The sequence below is a fragment of the Protopterus annectens genome, chromosome 3.part1, assembly GCF_019279795.1.
Source record: "Protopterus annectens isolate FY-2018-M chromosome 3.part1, PAN1.0, whole genome shotgun sequence".
In the NCBI taxonomy this organism is placed as follows: domain Eukaryota; kingdom Metazoa; phylum Chordata; order Ceratodontiformes; family Protopteridae; genus Protopterus; species Protopterus annectens.
In genome coordinates, this window is record NC_056732.1 from 1,009,473,151 (window position 1) to 1,009,495,921 (window position 22,771).

At 39.8% G+C, this 22,771-nt stretch overlaps 1 protein-coding gene across 2 annotated transcripts in view; it reads left to right on the forward strand.

The window, feature by feature from the left end:
• Positions 1-15,168, forward strand: part of ARFGEF1 (ADP ribosylation factor guanine nucleotide exchange factor 1) — a 4,299,619-nt gene extending 4,284,451 nt beyond the window's left edge. The window contains exon 39 of one of the 2 annotated variants that reach the window (XM_044067163.1): positions 13,720-15,168. In XM_044067163.1, the coding sequence (XP_043923098.1) occupies positions 13,720-13,884 (165 nt within the window). In that variant the 3' untranslated portion in view covers positions 13,885-15,168. The remainder of the gene's footprint in view (positions 1-13,719) is intronic. The other variant, XR_006364243.1, reaches the window with a different exon arrangement.
• The last annotated feature ends 7,603 nt before the right edge of the window (positions 15,169-22,771 follow it).

Genomic DNA, 22,771 nt, shown 5'->3' on the forward strand with positions numbered 1-22,771 from the left:
TCGTGGTGTAGAGTGTAAAGGCCCAACCACACAGTGAGCGAGTGGTGACTTGTGTTTTTGACATGAGTGCCTGTAGGAGGAGCTGGTTGGTGAGGATGAGAGAGAGCAGATGCTGCTGACTCATCTATCCTGGGGTTGGGAGGAAAATGGCTGTAGGTTTACCACACAGATAACACCTAGTGGAGTTTCAGGCTGGCTGAGCCTGCACTGCCATAGCACACTCACACTATGGAGCTGAGGGGAAATTGGAGGGTGGAGATACGCTTCCTTTTGGGAGACAGCAAGTTTGAGCTTAAAGTAGGTGGTGGATAGTGAGGGGGTGTTCCAAGTAGGGAAAGAAGGCTGCCCTCCTCCAGGTCCAGCAAGCTGGCTTGCTCCCTACCACCTGATTCTCGTCAGGGAATGAAGGGCTGATTGGGGTTGCCAGGTAAGAACAAATGGGTCACAAAGCTCTTTCTTAACCCAGAAATGCCCAACTATCTGGAACAAATGGATCAGTTTGATGAAGGTAGAGGAGTTATCGTACAAGGTCATAGGGCAAAAAAAAAAAAAAAAAAAAGAATTAAAAAAAAAATTGTTTCATTTATGACTTTAGGAAAAATATTTTTGAAAAATAAATCAGGATACACCATTGTTCTTAAAGAGTGGGTACATTAATCAGTAGTAAATGAAACAATAAAAGCACACCACCAGCCTTTAGATCGATCTCACGTGACACTCCACATCATTATGTTGACAATTAATAACTGAAAGTGGTTGTAATCTTCCTTTAATTTGTCAGAACTAAACAACAGACTCCACCAAAATGTTGTTTCTCTTCTAATAAAATGTTTGCCTTCTCCTTAATCCAGTCCCAAGAGTACTACATACAAAGAAGACATAATTTAAAATAGAATAGTATTCCCACTGATTTCACTGCATATGTTTTATGAGATCTCACTCTTATTTCCTTCACATTTTATGTGACATCATGTAGGCTAGGAGGAGTATGAGTATCTGGAATCTCAATGGCCAAAGAAAGTGAGGTAGTTAATCAGATCACAGACTCCAGCTGCAAGATCTTTTAAAGTCGGTCACTAACTTGATTTTTTTTATTGTGTGTGTGTGTGTGTGTGTGTGTGTGTGTGTGTGTGTGTGTGTGTGTGTGTGTGTGTGTGACCGTGTGTGTGAATGCATGATCTGGTGTTATCAGTCACAGATTACTAGTTTTAACACATCATCCTAGAAATGTGTCTTGTAGCTCCCAAACCAAACAAAAACACTATATAAACTACTTAGTCAACCACTGTGCTGAAATACAGGGCACAGTTGTGTATAATAGATGGCAGGTATCAAAAACCAGAAGACTTCATTGCCAGCAACATCCAAAAATTGGTGGAAAGTGGAATGCTGTCATTAGTACTCAGTGGAGAAATTACCGTATTAAATAATATTCTGACCACAGTACAGTTTGCTTCCACATAATATACTTATTTTTGGAGGTATGTTGCTATTTTCAGGCTTGATTTATCCCTTCACACAATTCTTAGAATCCTTGATATCATAAGTGGTTTTTGAAACCACACTACATGACCAACATGCTAGTGGCACCAATAATTAAAAAAAGAACATATGTATTATATCTCCCTTTTAAGAAACTAAAATAAATGACCCATTGTGGTAGAATTTTGCAGTAATACTTCATTAAAGGTCTACAGATTTTACATTGATTCTTGAATACAGTAGAGTCTCGATTATCCAAAACGTCAGTTATCCAAACGCAGCCTTCCAAAATTTTCAGGTAGGAAAAATCATAAAGTCTGAATATGTAAACAGTATACGTATTCACTTGTGTATGTTTTTTGAGCTTTTAGCCCGCTCATCTGTGAAAAATATTCTTTATTGTCCACTGGAATCACTGAAAGGTTGAAAAGTGTATTCCATGTGTGCAAGTTAATAAATTAAAGCCAAATTTATTTCTTCCTTACAAAGCAGATGCACTTGACTATATACAACAAAGGGTGTCCAAGTGAATGAATGCAGAGTCATCCAGTTTATGGTCTGCAGGTGACCTGCAATACAGAGCTTGATCTGGACTTAAGGATAGTGTTACTTTAAGTACTTTAAGTACTGTGAAAGATGATTGTAGTACAGATAGGTACAGCACAGACTTATTTCATGAATGGGGAGATGAAGCACCCACCAAAGCTAACAGAAGTGGTCTCCCAGTTTTAGAGCCCATTAAATTCTCAAAGTCTGACTCCTGAGACTGCAGAATGAAGAGGAATGCCTTTCAGAAGGAGAACAGATGGAAGCAACAGCTTTTATTCTTAAACGCATTCATGTTCCCTAGAATATTTACCAGTCATAGGTCAAAAGAGCAAAATTGTCTCTTTAAGTAGATACACACAGAACCTAGCTTGGAGATATATATATATATATATATATATATATATATATATATATATATATATATATATATATATATTTGTGTGTCTTTATGGTCATGTACACTAGTAATATTCAAGTTAATTTTGGAAAACTGTTGTTTAGTGCTCCAATAATATTGTCATTTTTGGAACATGGCTCAAAGTGGTCCTCAGGGCTAAGTCTATAAACATGGTCTGAAAACAAAATGTGTAATATATTTTTCCACTCCACCATGTGCAACACATTTTGATAAATGGTGTCATTTTTCCATGCATTATTATGAATGCTTCTTAAGTAAGCTAAATTGTGGTGGCTGCTAAGTGAAAGGGGAAGAGAATAGATGCAGAATAGCAGGATGAAATACAGCATTTTACTTTTAAAGTGACATCAATATTTTAAAAGTGAGCAGCTCGAGTCAATTCAGATGTGATTATGCCAATGAGTATGATTATATGTACTTAGAAATAAATGAGGAAAATCTGGCATACTCTGCAAATCCGGAGTTAGTCTTGTTATGAGTGCTACATATTTGTCTCTGTTGCCATTACTTAACATCAAAGCACTTTTCCATGATGGACAACATTAATAATCACTACTTTACTGTTTTTATTATTTCAGATTGACTATGCATGTTTATCTTCTCCAGGGTGGCTATTTCAATTTGTTCCCAAATTTATTATGTATATCATCTGATAGTGATGAATCCTTTAAGGAATTGTTTACTATGCCATTCTCGGCTTCTCATTCTCAATTTATCTAAGCATTAAAGATGTCTGTCTCACTAATGACAGAGGGGCAATATTTTACTTTGACTAAAAAGTCTTCTTTTTCTTTCAGCTGTTCCCATTAGGGGTCACCACAGTGGATAATCTGTTTCCATTTCTTCCTGTCCTCTGCATCTTGCTGTGTCACACCAACCACCTGCATGTCCTCTCTCACCACATCCATAAACCTTATCTTAGGCCTTCCTCTTTTCCTCTTACCTGGCAGCTCCATCTTTAGCATCCTTTTCCCAATATACCCAGCATCCCTTCTCAGCACATGTCCAAACCAATGCAATCTCACCTCTCTGGCTTTGTGTCCAACCCATCCAACCTGAGCCGACCCTCTAATATACTTATTCCTAATCCTGTCCATCCTCATCACACCCAGTGCAAATCGTAACATCTTTACCTCTGCCATGTCCAGCTCTGACTGCTGCCTTTTTGTCAATGCCACTGTCTCCAACCCATATAACATAGCTGGTCTCACTACCCTCTTGTAGTGTTTCCCTTTCACTCGTACCAGTACTCATCTGTCACAAATCACTCCTGACACTCTTCTGCACCCACTCCACCCTGTCTGTACTCTCTTCTTCACCTCTCTTCCACACTCGTCATTACTCTGAACTGTTGATCCCAAGTATTTAAACTCATCCACCTTCGCCAACTCTACTCCCTGCATCCTAACCATTCCTCTATCCTCCCTGTCATTCAGATGTATATATTCTGTCTTAGTCCTGCTGATCTTTATTCCTGTCCTTTCTAGAGCATATCTCCACATCTCCAGGGTCTCCTCAACCTGTTCCCTACTCTCACTACAGATCACAATGTCATCTGCAAACGTCATAATCCACGGAGACTCCTGTATGATCTCATCTGTCAACTTGTCCATCACCATTGCAAATAAGAAAGGGCTCAGAGCTGATCCTTGATATAATCCCATCTGTACCTTAAACGCATCCATCACTCCCACCACAGACCTTACCACTGTCACACTACCCTCGTACATATCCTGTACCACTCTTGCATACTTCTGTATCACTCCCGACTTCCTCATACAGTACCACAACTCCTCTCTAGGCACCCTGTCATATGCTTTCTCTAAGTCCACAAAGACACAATGCAGCTCCTTCTAATCTTCTCTGTACTTCTTCATCAACACTCTCAGAGCAAACATCACATCTGTAGTGCTCTTTCCTGGCATGAAACCATACTGCTGATCAGTAGTCATCACCTCCCTTCTTAACCTAGCTTCCACTACTCTTTCACATAACATCATGCTGTGACTGATCACTTTTATCCCTCTGTAGTTACAGCAGCTCTGCACATCACCCTTATTCTTAAAAATCGGTACCAAAACACTTTTTCTGCACTCCTCAGGCATTCTCTCACTTTCCAAGATTTCATTAAACAATCTGGTTAAAAACTCCACTGCCATTTCTCCTAAACACCTCCATACTTCCACAGGTATATCATCTGGACCAACAGCCTTTCCATTCTTCATCCTCCTCATAGCTGTCCTTACTTCCTCCTTGGTAATCCGTTGCACTTCCTGATTCACTATCCCATCATCCAACCTTCTCTCTCTCTCATATGTGGACAACAATACAGATTTACTTAGACTAAAAAGTAAAAAATAAAAAATATAAAAAAAAAATGTAATAAAGTATGCTTTTTATTCAGTCACTCTAAAAAGTAAAAAAATAAGGAACCAGTGTGAAAACTTTGCAAAATAAATGCAGACAAGCTTTTTGCTGATTCCTGCTACTTCTACTGGTACCGCATTACCAGAGTCAGCGAAACCAACCTTAAATGCTTTTTTGAAATCAGCTTGTTTGTGTTCCTTTTAAAAACTTTTCACTCTTCTTCCTTATTTTTTTTACTTTTTAGAACAACTGAATAAAAAGCATTCTTTATTAAAAAGATGTTTTTATATTTTTATTTAGGACTGAACAGATGCATTCAGCACAATACTAGTTTTCTTGTTATCAAATTTTTTTGCAGTTATTTACTTTCAAAGTGTAAGCATCCTCAAACAAATACATAGTCCTTCTTTTATCTTTAACACTTCATTCTCATGAAAGAAGCAAATCAGCAACTAACACACTTAACATTTATTCTGCAGATGTTAACCAGTTACAAAGCTTATACCAAGTACATTTCTTGGCTTGCTGGACTTGTAGCTCATAGAAGGTTACTAGCAATGGCACTAGAGCCCTTACAAGCCTAGCCATGTTTATTCTGAGTTGCCCCAGTTATTGGTGGTAAGTGAAGTTTGCAGCGGTCTATGGTAGTAAAAAATGGCTTCCTCTGTCCAGGAGGGACATGGGTGCCACCCAAGGAGTGAATTTGCAGTCACCGATCCATTGATCTAGGTTGTGTTTGCAGAGGATCAGGGAAGGGCTCTTTTTCATGTGAACTGGGAGCTTGTTCCAGAGAAGTAACAGTCTCTGAGAGATTTATCTCTCTCTCACCAGCATGACCTGTTCATGTCAGGGGCTAGGTTAAGATCCCTGGAGTGAGTGACCTTCGTGCAGTTTGATTTACGAATGTGTAGCATTTCCCTCAGGGCCAGATCAGAGAACTTCCTGTAAGCCAGGCACACTTCACCCCTTATTAACATGTAGGGGACAGAATACAGTGACAGGGCTTTCAGCCTTTCTTTGTAAGACTTGTTTTGTGTACCCTGTAATTTCTTTGTGAGAAACCTCTGTGGGCTGTCCAGTTACTGCAGATGTCTGGTGAGGGCTAGATGTGATACCTTTTCTTATAAGATGAGCCACGTGGAAGGATTCTGTCACTACTGCGGATACGTGGTGGTGAAAGACCATATTGTTATCAACCTAAGTACCCAGATTGTATACCACTACATTTAAGGGGGTGCTGTCTAAAATGTAATTAGTAGGATGTCAGCTTTCCCAAAGGGAATAATAATGCACTTTTTTTGCATTTGGCTTTGATCTGTGGTTTTGGCACCTGTCATTTATCTGTGTTAACCCTATCTGCAATATATTAACAATGGGGGACTCAATGATTGCTCCCAGTTTGCAATAATCAGCAAACCTGGTCAGCCACAGGCTGTCCAAGTTTGCCTGAACTTTTGAGAAATAAATTATGAAAAGTAAGGGGCCCAGCACAGTGAATTTTGCTAGAGGTGAAGCCGCCCACTTTGACAGTATGTGTCCTGTTGGTAAATCAGTTGGCAACCTATCTGGTAATGTAGGGGTCAGTTCCCAATTTGAAGAGTTTCTCTATAACACCTGAATGGGGGATTGTGTCAAATGCCTTGGCTAGGCCAAGACAGGAGGTATGCACTGTCTTTCCCTCGTCCAGGGCATGGGTGACTTTCTCGAAGAATTCAACCATGTTTAACAGGCATGATCTACCTTTAACAAATCTGAAATGGGTGTTTGGAGGTTACCTATGTCCTTGTTAATAAGATCCATAATGATTCTTTCCATGGACTTGCAGATGAAGCTAGTCAAGCTTATAGGCAAAAAATTCCCAGGGTCAATTGATGGTTCCCCTTTGTGCAGAGGGATTACTGTTGCTGTCCTCCATTCCAACAGAACATAGCCAATTCTCAGACGGTGGTTAAACAGGGTTCCAAGTGGGTCTGCCAGGTCATAATTTAAGTTTTTTAAAAGGCAGCCTCGGATGTTGTCTGGTCCCATTGATGCCATGTTTTTAGCCTTGGAGAGCACCAAGATTACCTGCTCTCTTTAGATAAAATGTTTAGGAATGGTGGCAGGTATACTTTGGGGGATGATTGCAGGGGACAGGGTGCTGAAGTTTACTCCAAATCTGTCAGCTAGCAGTTTGGCTATTACCGCCGGTTGAGTGTGGGTGGTGCCGTCCGCAACCAGTTCAGCTAATAGCTGGATATTCCCTTTTAGATTTTGGACATAGTTAAAGAATGCCTTGTGATTATCTTTAGCTTGGGAGGCTATTTTTGCTTCGTAATTAGCTGTGGAGGATTTGACAAGATCTCTAATTTGTTTGTTTAAGCAATCGAGGGATTTCTTCCTATGCTGAGCCAGTTCCCTCCTGTTCTTGGACATTAGTTTCTTTCTGTTGTTATATAGCCTGTTTATATTAGGAGTCCATCAGGGTGGCTTTTTTTTTGGCAAGACTTGATTTTAATCCACTTCTATGCAACTGCTTAAATGGTTATACAGGACATTTGTGTTTACCTCTGCATAGGAGTCCCGAGTTATCTCCACACAGGGAGGCTTTGAAACTTCTTATACCATCACTTACTAGGTCATTTGTCTTTGAAAAATGTGTAAGCATTTTTGAGCTTGATGGTGTATCTGTTCTTATAATTCCATCGAACAAGACTGATTTATGGTCCGATCTTACCAGGGAGGATATCACACGATGGGGTACAATGCTATCCCATGTTAGTAAGTACTATCTTCAGGATTTTTGAGCCTCTTTTGGATGAGCTGACTATCTGTTCAAGAGTATTTCCATTGAGGGAGCCCAAGAACTTCTGAACTAGCATGTTTGTGGTCCTATATGTTTCCCAGTCGATGGTAGGATAATTAAAATCACCCATGAGTAAGGTGTTCAGCTGTATGGCAAGTGACGCTCGTAGGTCCAGATATACAATATGCTTTTCCTGTTTCCTGGTGGGGGACCTATAGCTATCTATGATTTGGTAGGGGGCTTTGCCTATAGTTAATTAGACATGGAGTAGTTCAAGAGAGTCATACTGTTATACCAGTTTCGAGGTGTACTAATCCATAATGAAGATGGAAACGCATCCCCCTTTGGTTCTTTCACACTCAGTTTGTGGTCTGAACATATGGAAGGCATTGTAGTCCTATACGGCCAGGGTGCTTTCTGTGCCTTTAAACCATGTGTCAGTGACTGCATAGATGTCAGCATCTTCCAAAGTGAGGAGTGCTTCCAGTGAATGCAGTTTCTTGTTTTGACTCCTAGCATTAAGCAGCAGTACCTTGAGTTTATCTAGAGAGGATTTAGTTATGTTGGAAGGTTGATTATTTTAACACTGCCTAAAAAAGACACAATAGGAGTGGCTAATGCCTTTGTCAGTTTCCAAAAGCCTAGAGGAGACAAGTGCGGACCATCTTTGGCAAAGCTGCGTGGCCTGTTGGCTATGTCTTCCCAGACTGACAGATAATGGATTCCCTTGGACTGACACCAGTAGCTAAGCCAATTGTTAAAGTTAATCATTTTTTACACTGTCATATTTATTTATGCAAAGTGCTCTTTCAGTCTACTGGAGATATCATTCCTTTAATTTGCAAAAATGAGAAAACAGTTTATCCCATTTTAACTCTTGGAGACTAACATATACAGTAGCTTAACTAAAACCAAGTAAATCACTGTTGTAATTCCTAGGCGCCATATGCTTAACTGACATGGATAAATAAATATGACAGTGTGAGACAGTTATCTTATAAACAAGCTGTACAATAGAAGGAGGAAACTAGTACAGAAAAGAGTAAAATCCCAAGAAGGGAAGACATCCCTGATCAGTATCAGCAAGAAATTACGATCCCTCATAAAATCATCCAAGGTGAGCTTTGAAAGAAAAATTGCCAAGGACTCCAAAGATAACCACAAGGCATTCTTTAGCTATGTCAAGAATCTAAGTGGCAATGCTCAGATCTGCTCGGAGTTCGTGCAGAATGGCACAAAATACACTGAACCGACCGATATCACCAACATCCTGGCAGACAGGTTCAGCGCAAACTTCACCCCCCTCTCACCCCCAAGAGGGCCCATAACCATACCAGAAGAATGTAGAGTCCCTGAAATCACAGACACTCAGGTTAAAACAGCCCTCTCCAAAACCAAAAACACAGCATCAATGGGACCGGACGGTGTCCCAGGCTGCGTCCTACATGAGCTCAAAGATGAACTAACCCCTCACCTAAATACACTGTTCAAACTCAGCCTCTCTACAGGCTACGTAGCCATAGAGTGGCGCACAGCAGTGGTTATTCCACTCCACAAAGTTGGAGCCACAACAGACCCCGGGAACTATCGCCCTACAAGCCTGACTAGCTTGGTCTACAAGGCTATGGAGCGCATCATCATGGAACTCATTAAATGAGACATTGGGAACCTCCAAACACTGGACCCTACCCAGTTCAGTTTTGTTAAGGGCAGATCATGCCTCCAAAACCTGGTGGACTTCTTTGAGACAGTTACCAAGGCTATAGATGAGGGAAAGGTGGTACACACAGCCTACCTAGACCTCGCAAAGGCCTTTGACACCATTCCCCATTCTGGTATTATAGACAAGCTCACCAGCTTGAACTCCTACGTCACAAGATGGGTTGCCAACTGGCTCACGGATAGAACCCACATGGTGAGAGTTGTGGGAGCTAGGTCCAACTCTAAATCGGATACAAGTGGAGTTCCCCAGGGCTCAGTCCTAGGACCCCTCCTGTTCGGCATGTACTTCTCAGAGGTACAGGCAAGCACAGGAGGACTATGGCTGACCACGTTCGCAGATGACTGCAAACTGGGGGCTATAATTGACTCTCCGGCTGATGCAGACATCCTCCAAAAGGGTCTCACTGTGACGGATACCTGGTGTCAAAATCATGGCCTCAAGCTAACTGCCAAAAAGTGCATTGTCATCCCCTTTGGAAAAAACAAAGTACCCACAAACTACCACATAGGTGGTAGTCTCCTAAATACGGAAGACGTAATAAGGGATCTGGGGACCCAAGTAGATAGTAATCTCACCTTTGATAATCACATTGCCAAAGTGGTTAGAAAATCCTTCTATGTGGCCCACCTAATCACAAAAGGGTTTGCATCCAGTTCAAAAAAAGTCATTGTGCCCCTCTACTCATCACTCATCAGACCCATCATAGAGTACAACGCTCCATGTGGGATGTACCTTACAAGACACCTGCAACAGCTGGAAAGACCACAGAAGTACCTCACCAAGAGGATCACTGTCTTCAAACAGATGCCCTATGCAGCTCGACTGAAGAAATTACAGTTGTACTAGGTTTGCATACTGCCTGCTCAGAGGTGATCTCTGCCTGACATACAAGGCCATGTCCAACCCAGAACTGATGGACATGCTCCACCTAAAGAAAACCTTATCCCCGCGAGCCACATGCTCTAGGGATCTAAACCTCACCACAACAGTAAATTGGACGTGCTGAATTGATAGATTCCTGTCCCAGAGACTTCCCATGCTTTGGAACAAGATCCCAAACTACATTAGGCAGAGCTCCTCGCTAACACTCTTCAAAAGAAATCTTGACGAATGGATGGGAAACAGAAAGTTTACCTCGGGGATCACTTCAGTGGCTCAGCTGGACAGAGGCACAGGGAACTAATCTAAGGGGGCGGCGAAAGCCAACACATTCTGGCTAGGCTTAGAAATGCCTTTGGGCAGATAGCCTAGTACCTACCTATGAACCTATGATGCCTGTTCCATGAAACTACACTGGTACAGAGTAATTAGAAGTATTTATGCATTTGAAAATCCAGGACAGTATTAAGAATTCCTAAACCCTTCTGTTAATATATACTTTATAGAATTAAGACTGAATGATGGAAACATCTTTGATCACATTGAATGGAACTGACTTTTCTTCAGATTGTCCAAATATATGAGTCCTCTAACACCTTCTTTCAGTCACTCACTGTTGTATGCTTTCAACTTCACATAGTTTGTTAAGTCTGTCCATAAATTTGAGCAAACATTTTCAGGTCTAGGAGGATAAAGCAAGAATACTCAACTCTTTAGCTGCAGTAGAAGCCTTAGCAGAACTCCTTGTTCTTCATCAACTTATAACAGACAACTTCACTGAATTGGTAAGTACAGTGTCTGTTTATATTTCTTTATAGATGAAAATATTCACCATCTCAGAAATAGTATTTCAGTCATAAGCCCTTTCAATAAAGTATATCCCTTCTTGCTCATTTATACCAGTATTTTCCATGTTGGTGGATGAGTAATACCTTAAAAATAAAAGGAATTACTCTAATTTAGTATTACGTGTCTCCGAAACAAATTAGAATTACCTTTATTGCCAGCTTGATCTGCTTTTAACTGCATATTAACAGCATCTTCCTTATGTCAAACAAAATATTTTGCTATTAAAAATGCTGGTACTATCCTTTTGCTTCTTCTTATGAGTTTGTGGGGACAGTGCACTTAAACACGGCAGACATACCTTCCCTTTCCCTTGTGATAAATTTCGGCTTGTCTTGGGGAATCCCCAAGTATAGTCATGCTCATCAAGAGGTATAATCCTCCCAGTATATTCCAGACCTGCATGTAGACCTACTGTTCGTGGACTGGGTCCAGAAAGCACCCCCTGGATAAATACACCTATAATGCAAGGAATAATTATGTATTCTGTCTACTGGCTTAATAACTAATTCAGATCTTGTCATACTCATTGAAATGCCTCTATGGAATTGAACTGTAAACTAAGTTGTAATGAACTGTGCCTGTCTGAAAATTCAAAATGATCTGTTCCTTAATGAAAATTCAGTATTGTACTATGTCTATGACTGTGTTACTGAAAATGCCTGTATACATTTCTGTGTAAATGGTTCTACATTCTGTTGTTTGTTTAATTATATTTTGTCCTGTCCTTAAAGGAGTCCTTGGAACAGTTCACCTAACTGATCAGCAAATGTTAAATTATTAAAATAAATAAACAAAGATGCTTGGACCGTCTTATTGTCTGCTTTTGATCTGAACAAGCAGTGACATTATTTCAGGACTTTTTGTACTTACCAAGCTTCCCCACACTGTCACAGAGAGTAAACTTTACAAAGAAGTCTCATTTCTACCCTTGTATTGTTGGTCTGTTTCTTCCATTCGCTCCATAGCTTCACAGCATATCACTGGTGGGTGAGGATGGGGATGTAAACTGATCAGTAAATCACTGAGAACTCGCCTTTCATTTCACCACACATCATTTGCAGAATTGCAGATCTGTGCCTTTAAATTGCCAACCAGATTTTAGAAAGTCGAGACACTGCATTCAGAACAGGGAAAGCTCTATAAAACAAAAAGCCTGCATTCTGGCCCAACATAAAGATTGAAGCAGTGCATGGATGTCAGTAAAGTGCTTGCAAAATATGGAAACAAATAATAAAAAGAAACAACACTAAATGGAAAAAAAAACTCTAAACATTTTTGCAGAGGGTTACCCCTATACCCCCTTTACAGTATATATGCTGGCTCTGCATTTAACTGTGAGGAAGTGTATTATTCCACAAGCTGTGCTGCTCCGAAGTAGAAGTTCTTTTTGGCTCAACAGTCCTTTCAGCTCTGTGCTTCAATGCATGAAAATCACAATAAAACGTTCTACAAACTGGAGTTATCAACTACATGCTCCGTAAAACTGCTGCCATAGCTTGTCAGTGTCACACTTTCCCTTGCCATCATCATTCATGAACAAAAACTAAATGTACTTAAAATCTTCAACTGAGGGTAGTGGTTCTTCCTCCTCCTAACTGAGCAGGCAGTCTTTTTCTGGAAAATACCATAAACTCATCTTTAGAAGTAGTGTTTATTCTCATATCAGCTTCTTCAAACCCAGTAGTTAAGTTGCTTGAGAACTTGTTAAAGGTTATGACCGCATGATCCCAGAAGGAAATTATCGACATCAAATAATAGGGATGCCACCTCTATATTATTTACATGAAAATCACAGATCAGAGAGGTGACATTTTTGGCCTAGTCTGACACTCCCTTAAATATGAGTATGGCCTAGCATGAAGAATGGGAACAGTACTCTGATTGTGCTTCAACTCTAACTGGATTATGATACCTGATTCTGAATGACATTACAGGCTAGATAATATGTGCAGTTATTTGCTCTCTGCCACGTCTATCACTTTAGAAAAAAAAAAAACTTTTATCCAAATGCAGTAAAACAAGCTTAGGTTTTTTTGGGGGGGCTATAAATAAAATGTGAATTAACCAGGAAGTCCATTATAGAGCCAAATGGGGGCAAATTTAATTTTCCAGATCACAAAGTATATATACTAGACAGAGTCCTCAGAATAGTGTATTACCTGTGTCTTCATGAACAGAAATCAAAGGAGCCTGAGGCACTCACTTTGCCCTGTTGATAGATTCTTCTGTAACTTATGGTTGGGTCATTCTTTATTTCCTTCTACTCTGGGAAACAGGCAAAGACTATAGAAGAAGGTCTGTTAATCCTTTGAGGATAAATCTCAATTGACAGTGTCAAGACTGCAATTACTTCAAGTGAAAGACTGGACTGATCTAGAAAGTTCACCATTTATGCCAGCAGCACAGTGTGTAGGTAGAAAGAGTACATTGCAGAGGACTCTTCTGATTTACTTCTGTTACGAGTTGAAGTTTGGCCATGTACCTATGTAAGTTATCTTTTACATGAAAATATTGTTTTGTATTGCCAAACATATATTTGATATTAATTTTATTAAGTTGGTGTTTACTTTTACACTATGTCATTTATTTTACTTTAGAACTTGTATTTCTTGTCACATTTAAGTTTATAAAGTAACTGACTTACTACTGATTTTTTTTCCTTTTTAGTTCATGGCCCATGCTGCATGTTACTATCCCCTGTTATGTGACATTATGCAGTTCGATCTCATCCCAGAGCTACGAGTTGTACTGCGTAAATTCTTCCTTCGCATTGGGACAGTTTTTAGAATAACTCGTCCATCAGAACATGATCACTTCATAAAGCAACAGTAGCATTCAACTTACCATCTGAGTTAATGTTAAGAAATGAATAACCCATGACTTAATTACGGGAGCACGTGTATCAGGAGGCAAATCATGCCTTCTGCCTAAAACTCCTTTGAATGGTTGTTCTGTATTTGGCATCTCTCAGATAGATTGAAGGTACATTGTGGATGCTTTGACTTATCCTAAGCTTGCTGCACTTACTTTCCTTACAGTTAAGGATCTCCATCACTGAATACTTACACAAGGCTTCTGCTGAGCATAAGCCATTAATCAGTAGCGCTGGTACTTCATCCTGTGCAGTATCTTCCTTATCCCAGTCACCAGTTTACCAATGTTTCACAGATTTTGTATGTGGTCTGTGGAAAAAATGTTTATTGTTTCAGAGGATTTTGCTTCTGGAAGCAACAACGGTCTGTACTTTGAAGGAAGGAGATCTCAAGAATGGTAAAATAATAAGTTATAAGTAAAAATTATAAAAAGTAAAATGAAAAAATGCAAAGTCTGGTAACATTTTGAAATTACTTTTTTTACATAGTGTTTATCAAAAATATCAGCAACTTCTGTGAAATTGGTTGTACAGAAATGTAGTTCTGTAATATAAAACACTATACAAATCTTCCTATATTATTTTTATTTCAATGTTTTATTGATTTTCTGGAGTTGCATAATTTTATTGATTTTTTTTACATATATATGCACTTGGGGTATCTTCCTGTTGCGGGAACTGTACATTTTCTCACACTGAGCTGTACTATATGAATCTTGTTGAAAAGAACTAGGGCAGTTTGTACTGAACTAGGAAAATGTACACTATGGAATGCTACTACCTGTATTTTTTTTAAGTTGGAGCATTTGTAAAAAAAAAAAAAAAAAAAAAAAAAAAAGGGCAATTAAAGATGATCCTTTAAAGATTGTATGTTAAGTCACTGTTAAGATGCCGGGAGTGTTTTCTCCTTTGAGGTAAAAGTGTCTCCTTGGCTGAGGCTGGTTTCAAGGTGGGTACAGACTTCACTGCTAAAACATATTGATGCAGTTTTGGCTTGGGGTGGCTACTTTCATTGGAGGTATGCCATATACTGTGAATTGTGCTAGTATGTTGCAGATATGGTAAATGAGAGTTGTAAGCATTCCTTATCAAGGTTGGTGTAGAAAATTGTTCTGAAGGATAAACACTGTATATGATACATTTATGTAAAGTTTTATATGTAAAAACTAGAAAATTCTGTACAGTACTGTTCTCATCTGCCATATTCTGATCTGTTATAGGTCAATAAAATTTCTGAACTCTGACAAGTATTGTCAAATCTACTTATGTAACAAGATGGACATTAAATATTTTTATTAACAGTTTAAAAATATTTAAACATGAAGCTGAATTAAATTGCTTAGATCAACAATGTATATATTTTAAATTACTAAGGCAATTTTCTCTAGCATTTGTATTCAGAGTGGTTTGGAAACCTTTTTTGAAAACTGTGCTTACATCACTGTCATTTTTATTTCTCATTCACCTTGTACTGTGTTGCCTCACTAAAATGAAATTTCTCTAGAACTTTTGCTATGTTATCCTGCAGAATCATATTCTGTATGCAGAATAATTGAAGTAATGTATGTGCATCTCCTTGCCATTGTAAATTATCATAACTGAAATGAGGAAGAGCTGCTGATCTTGGCTGTTGTCACTCTATATATTACATATAAAAAGGATTCCAGGAATCGTTGCTTCTCAGCATTCTGAGGAGTGGACAGTAATGTGTATTATATTGACATTTTCTTCCTACCTTTGTAGTGCACAGATTGTTCTAGTGTATCATTTTATTCCACGGACCTGCTGAATGAGTGAGTGATATATTTTGTTTATGTATCAGTATCACCATTTGTTGATAAAACTGTTTCTGGAAATGGATGTAGAGAAATCCAAAAATGTGACTTCTGTGATGGTTCATTTAAAGAATTAGAAAAGTAGTGTTAGAACAGTGATACCAGGACCTAGCCCTGGAACCAGGCTTTGGAGGTGTTAACCACTGGCACGTACCTGATAGTCATATGGCCCATGTAGCTCTTTCTGGTTACCTCTAAAAAGCTGCATGGTGCCACAGCATAGCTCTTCAAACATGAAGGGTAGTGGTGAGTGTGATGATGTCTTAGTGGCAAATTAGGATGGAGTAGACCCCAGCACATTAAAATGGCTGTTGGAATATGGAATGTCACTGGTGTGCTGAAGAAGAAGTCAGAGTTGTTCAAAGGATTGAAAAGTACGTCTTAGGATAGTCATACCTCTTCACACAGAGTTTGTTGTAGAATAAGATTTTTTGATCAAGTTCTCGCGTTGGTGATGTAGAGGGATAATGGCCTGAGTTTGATTAGTGGCTCAGGTTCCTGATGGAGTTGGCAATGAGAGAAAGAGAGAAAGGAATGAAGGGATGATATATGCCAATGTCAAGGTGGAGGTAAACAGTTGAAAGGGTATTTGCTAGGAGACACTCTCACAGAACACAAGATTTCCTGGTGCCTCACAGTGAGTGGAGTTTGACCTGCTGGCGTACATCCCTTGCAGAAGCAAGGGACAGTCCATTGTTGATGCATGTTACACGTGCTAGTTACTGGAATTGCTAAGCAAGCATGCATATGGAAAGGGGGGGGAGAAGGGTAGGCTGCACCTCTGAACCTGAAGTTGACATGCTTCTTACCACCCAGCTCTCATCAGAGAAGGAACATATAAGTTGATTAGGATTCCCATCCAGGATTGACTGACTCATGGGACTCTTGACTAGCACAAAGATGTTTGGCTCTTGCCCTGACAGAACATGAAGGCAGTACAGCCATTGATTAAGTCCAAGGGAGAATAAAAGAAAATTTAAACTAGGATAGTCTTGGAGATAGATGCCTGTGTTTGGGTAGCGTACAGTTGGAGTGTGCTGCATTAAATAAGAGGGTTGCCTCAGTGAGACTGCAGATTACAAAAAGGAAAACTGACTGTTTTTTTTGTGTGCATATGCATATACCAGCTGTTCAGAATGTCCAGCCATCTCAGGGGCCATGGGTGAGGTGCTTAAAAGAGTACTACTTACTTTGCAGTTTTACTGGGAAACTTCAATGCTCACATGCAAAGTGATGGAATTACTGGGGGGGGGGGGGTAATTGGGAAGCATGGCTTGCCCAATATGAACCTAAGTAGTGAATTGTTTTTGGACTTCCGTGCTAGTCATCAATGTCTGTAATGAGTTAATGAGCACCTTGTTCAAACCTAAAGCTTTTCGTAAGCCTAATCAGCACTAGATCATCTTGGATAAGAAGCCAGTAATCAGCTTTGTAATTGCATCATCAGACCAGCGGCCATATATTGTCAAAGCTGGCTCAGGAGAAATGTTGAGTTGCCCGCTAAGTATCACTTGATGTTGAAGTAAATCAGATGTCTGTGTGGTAGCTAAACAGACCCCAAAACACAAAAGTGTAGTGGGAGTGTTCTGGTAAGGTAAAGCATAACAAATGTGTCTATTCTACTTGTGGTCATCTTCCCCGTCTGCCATACTTCTTCCATATACAGGTGAGGATGCAGTCATGGAATCTGAGTGGACTGTGTTGAAGACCTCATTAAATGAGGTTATAGCAATGTACTGTGGCCAAACTGTGAATGGTGATTTTCACAATGTATCCCTAGTACCTGTTTGTGGGCAACAGTGGTTAAGGAAGTCAGCAAGTTAAAGTACTCTGTATAGTACTACTAGAAGGTTCTCTGGATCTGAACTGTAGATACCAGGAAGACAGCAGTTGCAGCAGTCACTGAACTAAAGGCCTGGGTATGGACAGAATTTATCAAAGCCATGGAAAATGACTATAGGGTGACCACAGACAGGTTCTATCAGATTATCTGTTGACACAGGAGGGCAATGGGTGAAGTATTCCCAAGGCTGTGTTCAGCAGAGGTGTTGAAACCCAGATAGAAACGGGAATAATTTTTGGGGTGAGGATGTAATACTTTGAAGAACATGTGAGCTGAGTGTGTTTGTGTTTCTTTAAATGTTAGTGATAGAAGAAGTTAATGTTATTGGGTCCATTTTTGTAGATGAGATCACTAAGGCAATTAAGCAGTTTTAGTGTAGTAAGGCATTGAGAGTGGGTGGGATCCAGCTGGAAATGGTGAAGGCAACGAGTATTGTTGGGAACACCTTTTCACTGTTGCTTAGAAGATGGGAACAGAACTTCTTTACTGGCGACAGAAGGGTGCGTTCCAATTATAATAGAGATGTCATGCTTTTTTGTCCCCTTGGGAAGAACTTTGCTAACCATAGCACTGGAAAGAAAAAGTTTATCCAGTAAGTCATCCCTTGATTCAGGATGAACAGTGCAAATTCTGTCCTTCCAATGGAATACTGGGTCAGCTCTGTCCTTGCATAGATATTGGCCATAGGATTTTGCCAATATGAGCTACATATATCTTGTGGGCCTCCTGAAGGCATGTGACCACAAACCTCAAAGTGTTTTTTGGGAAATGTTGTAACATCATTTTGCAACTGCTTTACACCATTTAGTTCCTGTGATTGTGAAGTGAGAATTGTGTCCTCATTCTAGGCATTAGGTGAACATATTAATACAGTGGGTGCTGAATTCTGCCAGGGATGTGTCTGTTCTCTTCTGTTCATAATGTTTATAGATAAAATATAAAGGCACAGCTGAGCTCTGGAGAGTGCCTTGGTTGGTTATGTGATTGCATTGTTTTTGTTTGCAGACAGTGTTATCCTCTTGGCTTCAAGTGACTGTGATCTTTGGTGTTCACAAGAGTTGTGCAGTGCTGAATATGAAATGATTGGGTTGAAAACTCAGCTCTCTCAAGTCAGTGATTATTGGGTTTTTATCCCAGTAAAGAGGGGACTCTTGTCTGCCAGTGAGAGGGCAGCATCTACCTCAAATGAAGATGTTTGAGTATTTTGGGGTCTTGCAGAAGTATAGCAAGGGTGGGGGCAAAGGAGGCAACCTAGGGGAGTTGACTTTTTCTTTGTTCTTCAACTGATGCGCTGAGGGGAACAGTGTGCCAGACTTGGGACTGGAACCTGGCACTGGACAAGCCAACTGAGCTAGGTGAGCCAACTAAGCTGAGTTACAGGACAAAGCTCTCAGTTTGCCCACTATTCTGTGTCCTTATATGGCAGCAACAGAAAGGATGAAAGCACAGGTGCAAGCACTGGAAAAGAGGTACCTTTTTCATGGTTCTTGGGTTCACTCTGCTTGAAAGAGTAATGAGGCCTGCAGTCTGGGAAGTTCTAGGAATAGAAGGTGTACTTCTCAAGTTTTAGTGGAGTCAGTTGAGGTGGTTTGGTTACCTGTCAGAGGTGTACCAGTCATAGCCGACTGGAAAGAAGACTCAGGACATACTGGAGAGATTATATCTCTCTGCCTATCTGGGAATGCTTGGGGAATTCTTTAGGCTAGTATAGGGGCAGTTATGTTGTATGGATAAAGGACTGTTGTCTGGTCTTCTTAGCTTGCTGTCACCATAGTTCTCAATATGGCACACATTTTAGAAAAATGAATGTGGAATTTTATTTGCAGTAAAAAAAATAGTGTGGAAAAACAATTATTATACAACGACTCCCGATTAATATTCAAAAACGTGCACACAGATTGGTCAGCGTGCATGTTGTAAATCAGAGTTATAGTAATGGAAAAAGGTCCGGTCGCCCAGACTTTTTCCATTACTATAACTCTTTTTTTTTAACAGCAATGGAAAACGCAAGATCTTCGTTGCTTCACACTGTCTCGCTATGTTAAACTCCTTTAACATAGCGAGACAGTTTGTAAAAAGCAACGGAGATCTTGCTTTCTCCATTGCTTTTTTCAAGACTGTCTCGCTATGTTAAATGGGTTTAACGTAGCGAGACAGCTTTAAAAAAAGCAACAGAGATTCTCCATTGCTTTTTTTAAAGCTGTCTCGCCATGTTAAACCCATTTAACATAACAAAACAGTTTGCAAAAAGCAACAGAGATCTTGCTTTCTCCGTTGCTTTTGCCCACAGCTCTGATGTACTATGTAGGCATACGCATACGCAGTACATCAGAAGTGCTGCAGAATACCAGACAGCTGCGGAAGGGCAGCAAGAAGGCATTATACAATGCCATTATTTAAGAAAAGTAATTATTTTTTTTCTTAAATAATGTCATTGTATAATAGCAATAACCTACTTCTGGGTGTGGGTAATGCTGGATTTACCCACGGTTGGCTTTGTTCGGCCACTTGGGCTTCGCCCTCATGACCAAACCACACCACACCAACCATGGGTAAATCCAGCATTACCCACACCCAGGCGTGGGTTATTGCTATAGTATACTGAGTTGTCTATTGCAAAATATGTTTTACATGACTGACAAGTCTCTAGCAGTCTTTGGAGAGGTTCATTTTAAGAGTGAATTATAATGTTTGGGTTTACCTATCTTATGTTCTTGTTTTTTTCCTCATCAGAATTTTCCCAGGTACTGGCATAGTCCTAGTGAGGAGACAATGCAAGCATTTTGATTACTAGGTCCTGACATAGAAGGATGAGACTCCATTATGTATCTCATGATGCTTCATTTTCTCCAGTATCTCACAGCCTATCTGGAAATGCCTGAGGAATTATTTAGGATAGTATGGGGGCAGTTGTGTTGTATGGATAACAAACTGTTGTCTGGTATTCTTAGCTTGCTGCCACCACAGTTCTCAGTATGGCATACATTTTAGAAAAATGTATGTTGAAATAATTTTATTTCCAGGAAAAAAAGTGTGGAAAAACAATTAGTATACAGAGTTATCTATTGCAAAATATGTTTTACATGACTGCCAAGTCTCTGGCAGTTTGAAGAGGTTCATTTTAAGAGTAAATTATAACATTTATGTTTACCTATGTTATGTTCTTGTTTTTTTCCCTCAATATAATTTTCCCAGGTACTGGCATAGTCCTAGTGAGGAGACCATGAAAGCATTACTAGGTACTGACACAGAAGGATGAGACTCCCATTATGTATCTCATGTTGCTTCATTTTCTCCAGAGTTCTCCTAACAATTTCAGTGTTATACATCCTTTTGCTGCACCAGAACACATTTGTAGTGCACCATGACATCTTTTTTTATTATCTTCTTTACTTTTTCACTCTTGTTTTATTAATTTGCATCATTCATTGATTATTGTTATTGGTTTCCTTCCTCACTGTGGATGAAGGTTTTGGGATATGGTGTTAAACTCCATTTGTAAATGTGCTTGTATTCGACAAATACCACCTAAAGACTTCAGGTCATAATGTAGAACTGTGTGTTTACTGCACTAAATTTAAACAGACAACCAAGGTGAGGAGGCTTAAACCACTTGAATTCATTTGTCATAGAAACCCCTACAGTTCCTCAAAAAGAATGTGAAGAAATAATTAATTGAAATAAAATGAGGAAAAAAGAAATAGATCATCCAGAAAAGATCTGAACCTATTCAGTGGATGAACTGTAGTTCACTGACAGGATGTGGATCACAGTCCTTGGCCAGTACTTTTGAGGCAGGCACAGCTGTTGTACCACCTCCCAAATGCAGGGAAATGCAGTTGATTTCTTTTGTTTCTTTTTTACACCCCTAAGAGTTGCCCCAGATTTTTGGGATTTGGGAACTTATGTGGACAGTGACCTTTCTAACTTTTGACCAACATGTGTCTATTCTTTTAAGAAAGTCCTTGTGTATTACACAGCCTATAAACAATGGGCTTGTTTCTATGTCTAGGGGGATGTCATTGCCCCCTTTACTTAGCCCTCATTAGTCCGGTTATTGAATATAATGCCCCCTTTGGCATGTATCAGTCCGGACACATGCAACAACTGGAATGCCCACAAAGATACCTTACTGAAAAGATGCCAGGCTTACACAACATGTCCTACATGGATCGACTCAAATCCCTGTCAATAAACTCAGTGTTCTACAAACTGCTAAGAGGTGACCTGTGTCACTCATACAAGGCATCCTCTGACCCATTACTGATGGATTTGTTGCACATCAGCAAGTCTAATAGTATCAGAAATACTTGGTCTAGGGATCTAAACCTCTTCTGATACATCATTAGAACATTTTGTAGTGACATGTATATTTTGCAGAGGACACTGCTGCTGTGGAACACCTCCCCATCCACATAGCACAAAGTTCATACCTGTCCATTTTCAAGTGCAACTTAGAACTATGAATGGGAAACAGAAAATTTACCCTAGGACTGTCCACTGTACTACTAATGGACAGATGCAATTCCTAAATGCTTTATCCCAGGCATGGGTCCCCTCAAATTAACTGTAGTAAGATCCCAGTTATTCTAATTAAGGGTAATATGTAATTATCGACCACGGGATGTGTAAAGCCAATCTATAACCAAATGGGATAGATTATTTCGAGCATAAAAAGGAAAATTGGCCAGGTTTGAAATGGCCCATAAGGACATCTAGCCTAGTAGCTACCTATGAACCTGTGGTGCCATCTGAGTCTTTATCAGCATTAATGCCTTTGAAATGCATAGCTAAACAGATGTCTTCATCACTATCAGTGTCTGTACAGATGTTAGACATCATCAGCCCCCTTTTTCCCATTTTCTTCTACGTGGGTTCAGGGAATCTGGTTAGCTGTTGCCAACTCTCCAATGTTGGACCTACCTTAAATTTTAATGGAGATGAAAGCTAAGCTTAGGGGTGCTAGTTAGTGCATTGAACAGCACTATTACCAGATCATAGCGCTAACATCTTTTCTTAATCCTAACCACTACTCATGTGAACCCCATAAAACCAAAGCCCTAAACAATACTAGCACAACCCTAATATTCCAATCAGTCTCCAGAGCCATGGACATGGGTAAGGTGGTTCACACAGCCTATCTAGACCTTGCCAAGGCCTTTGACACCA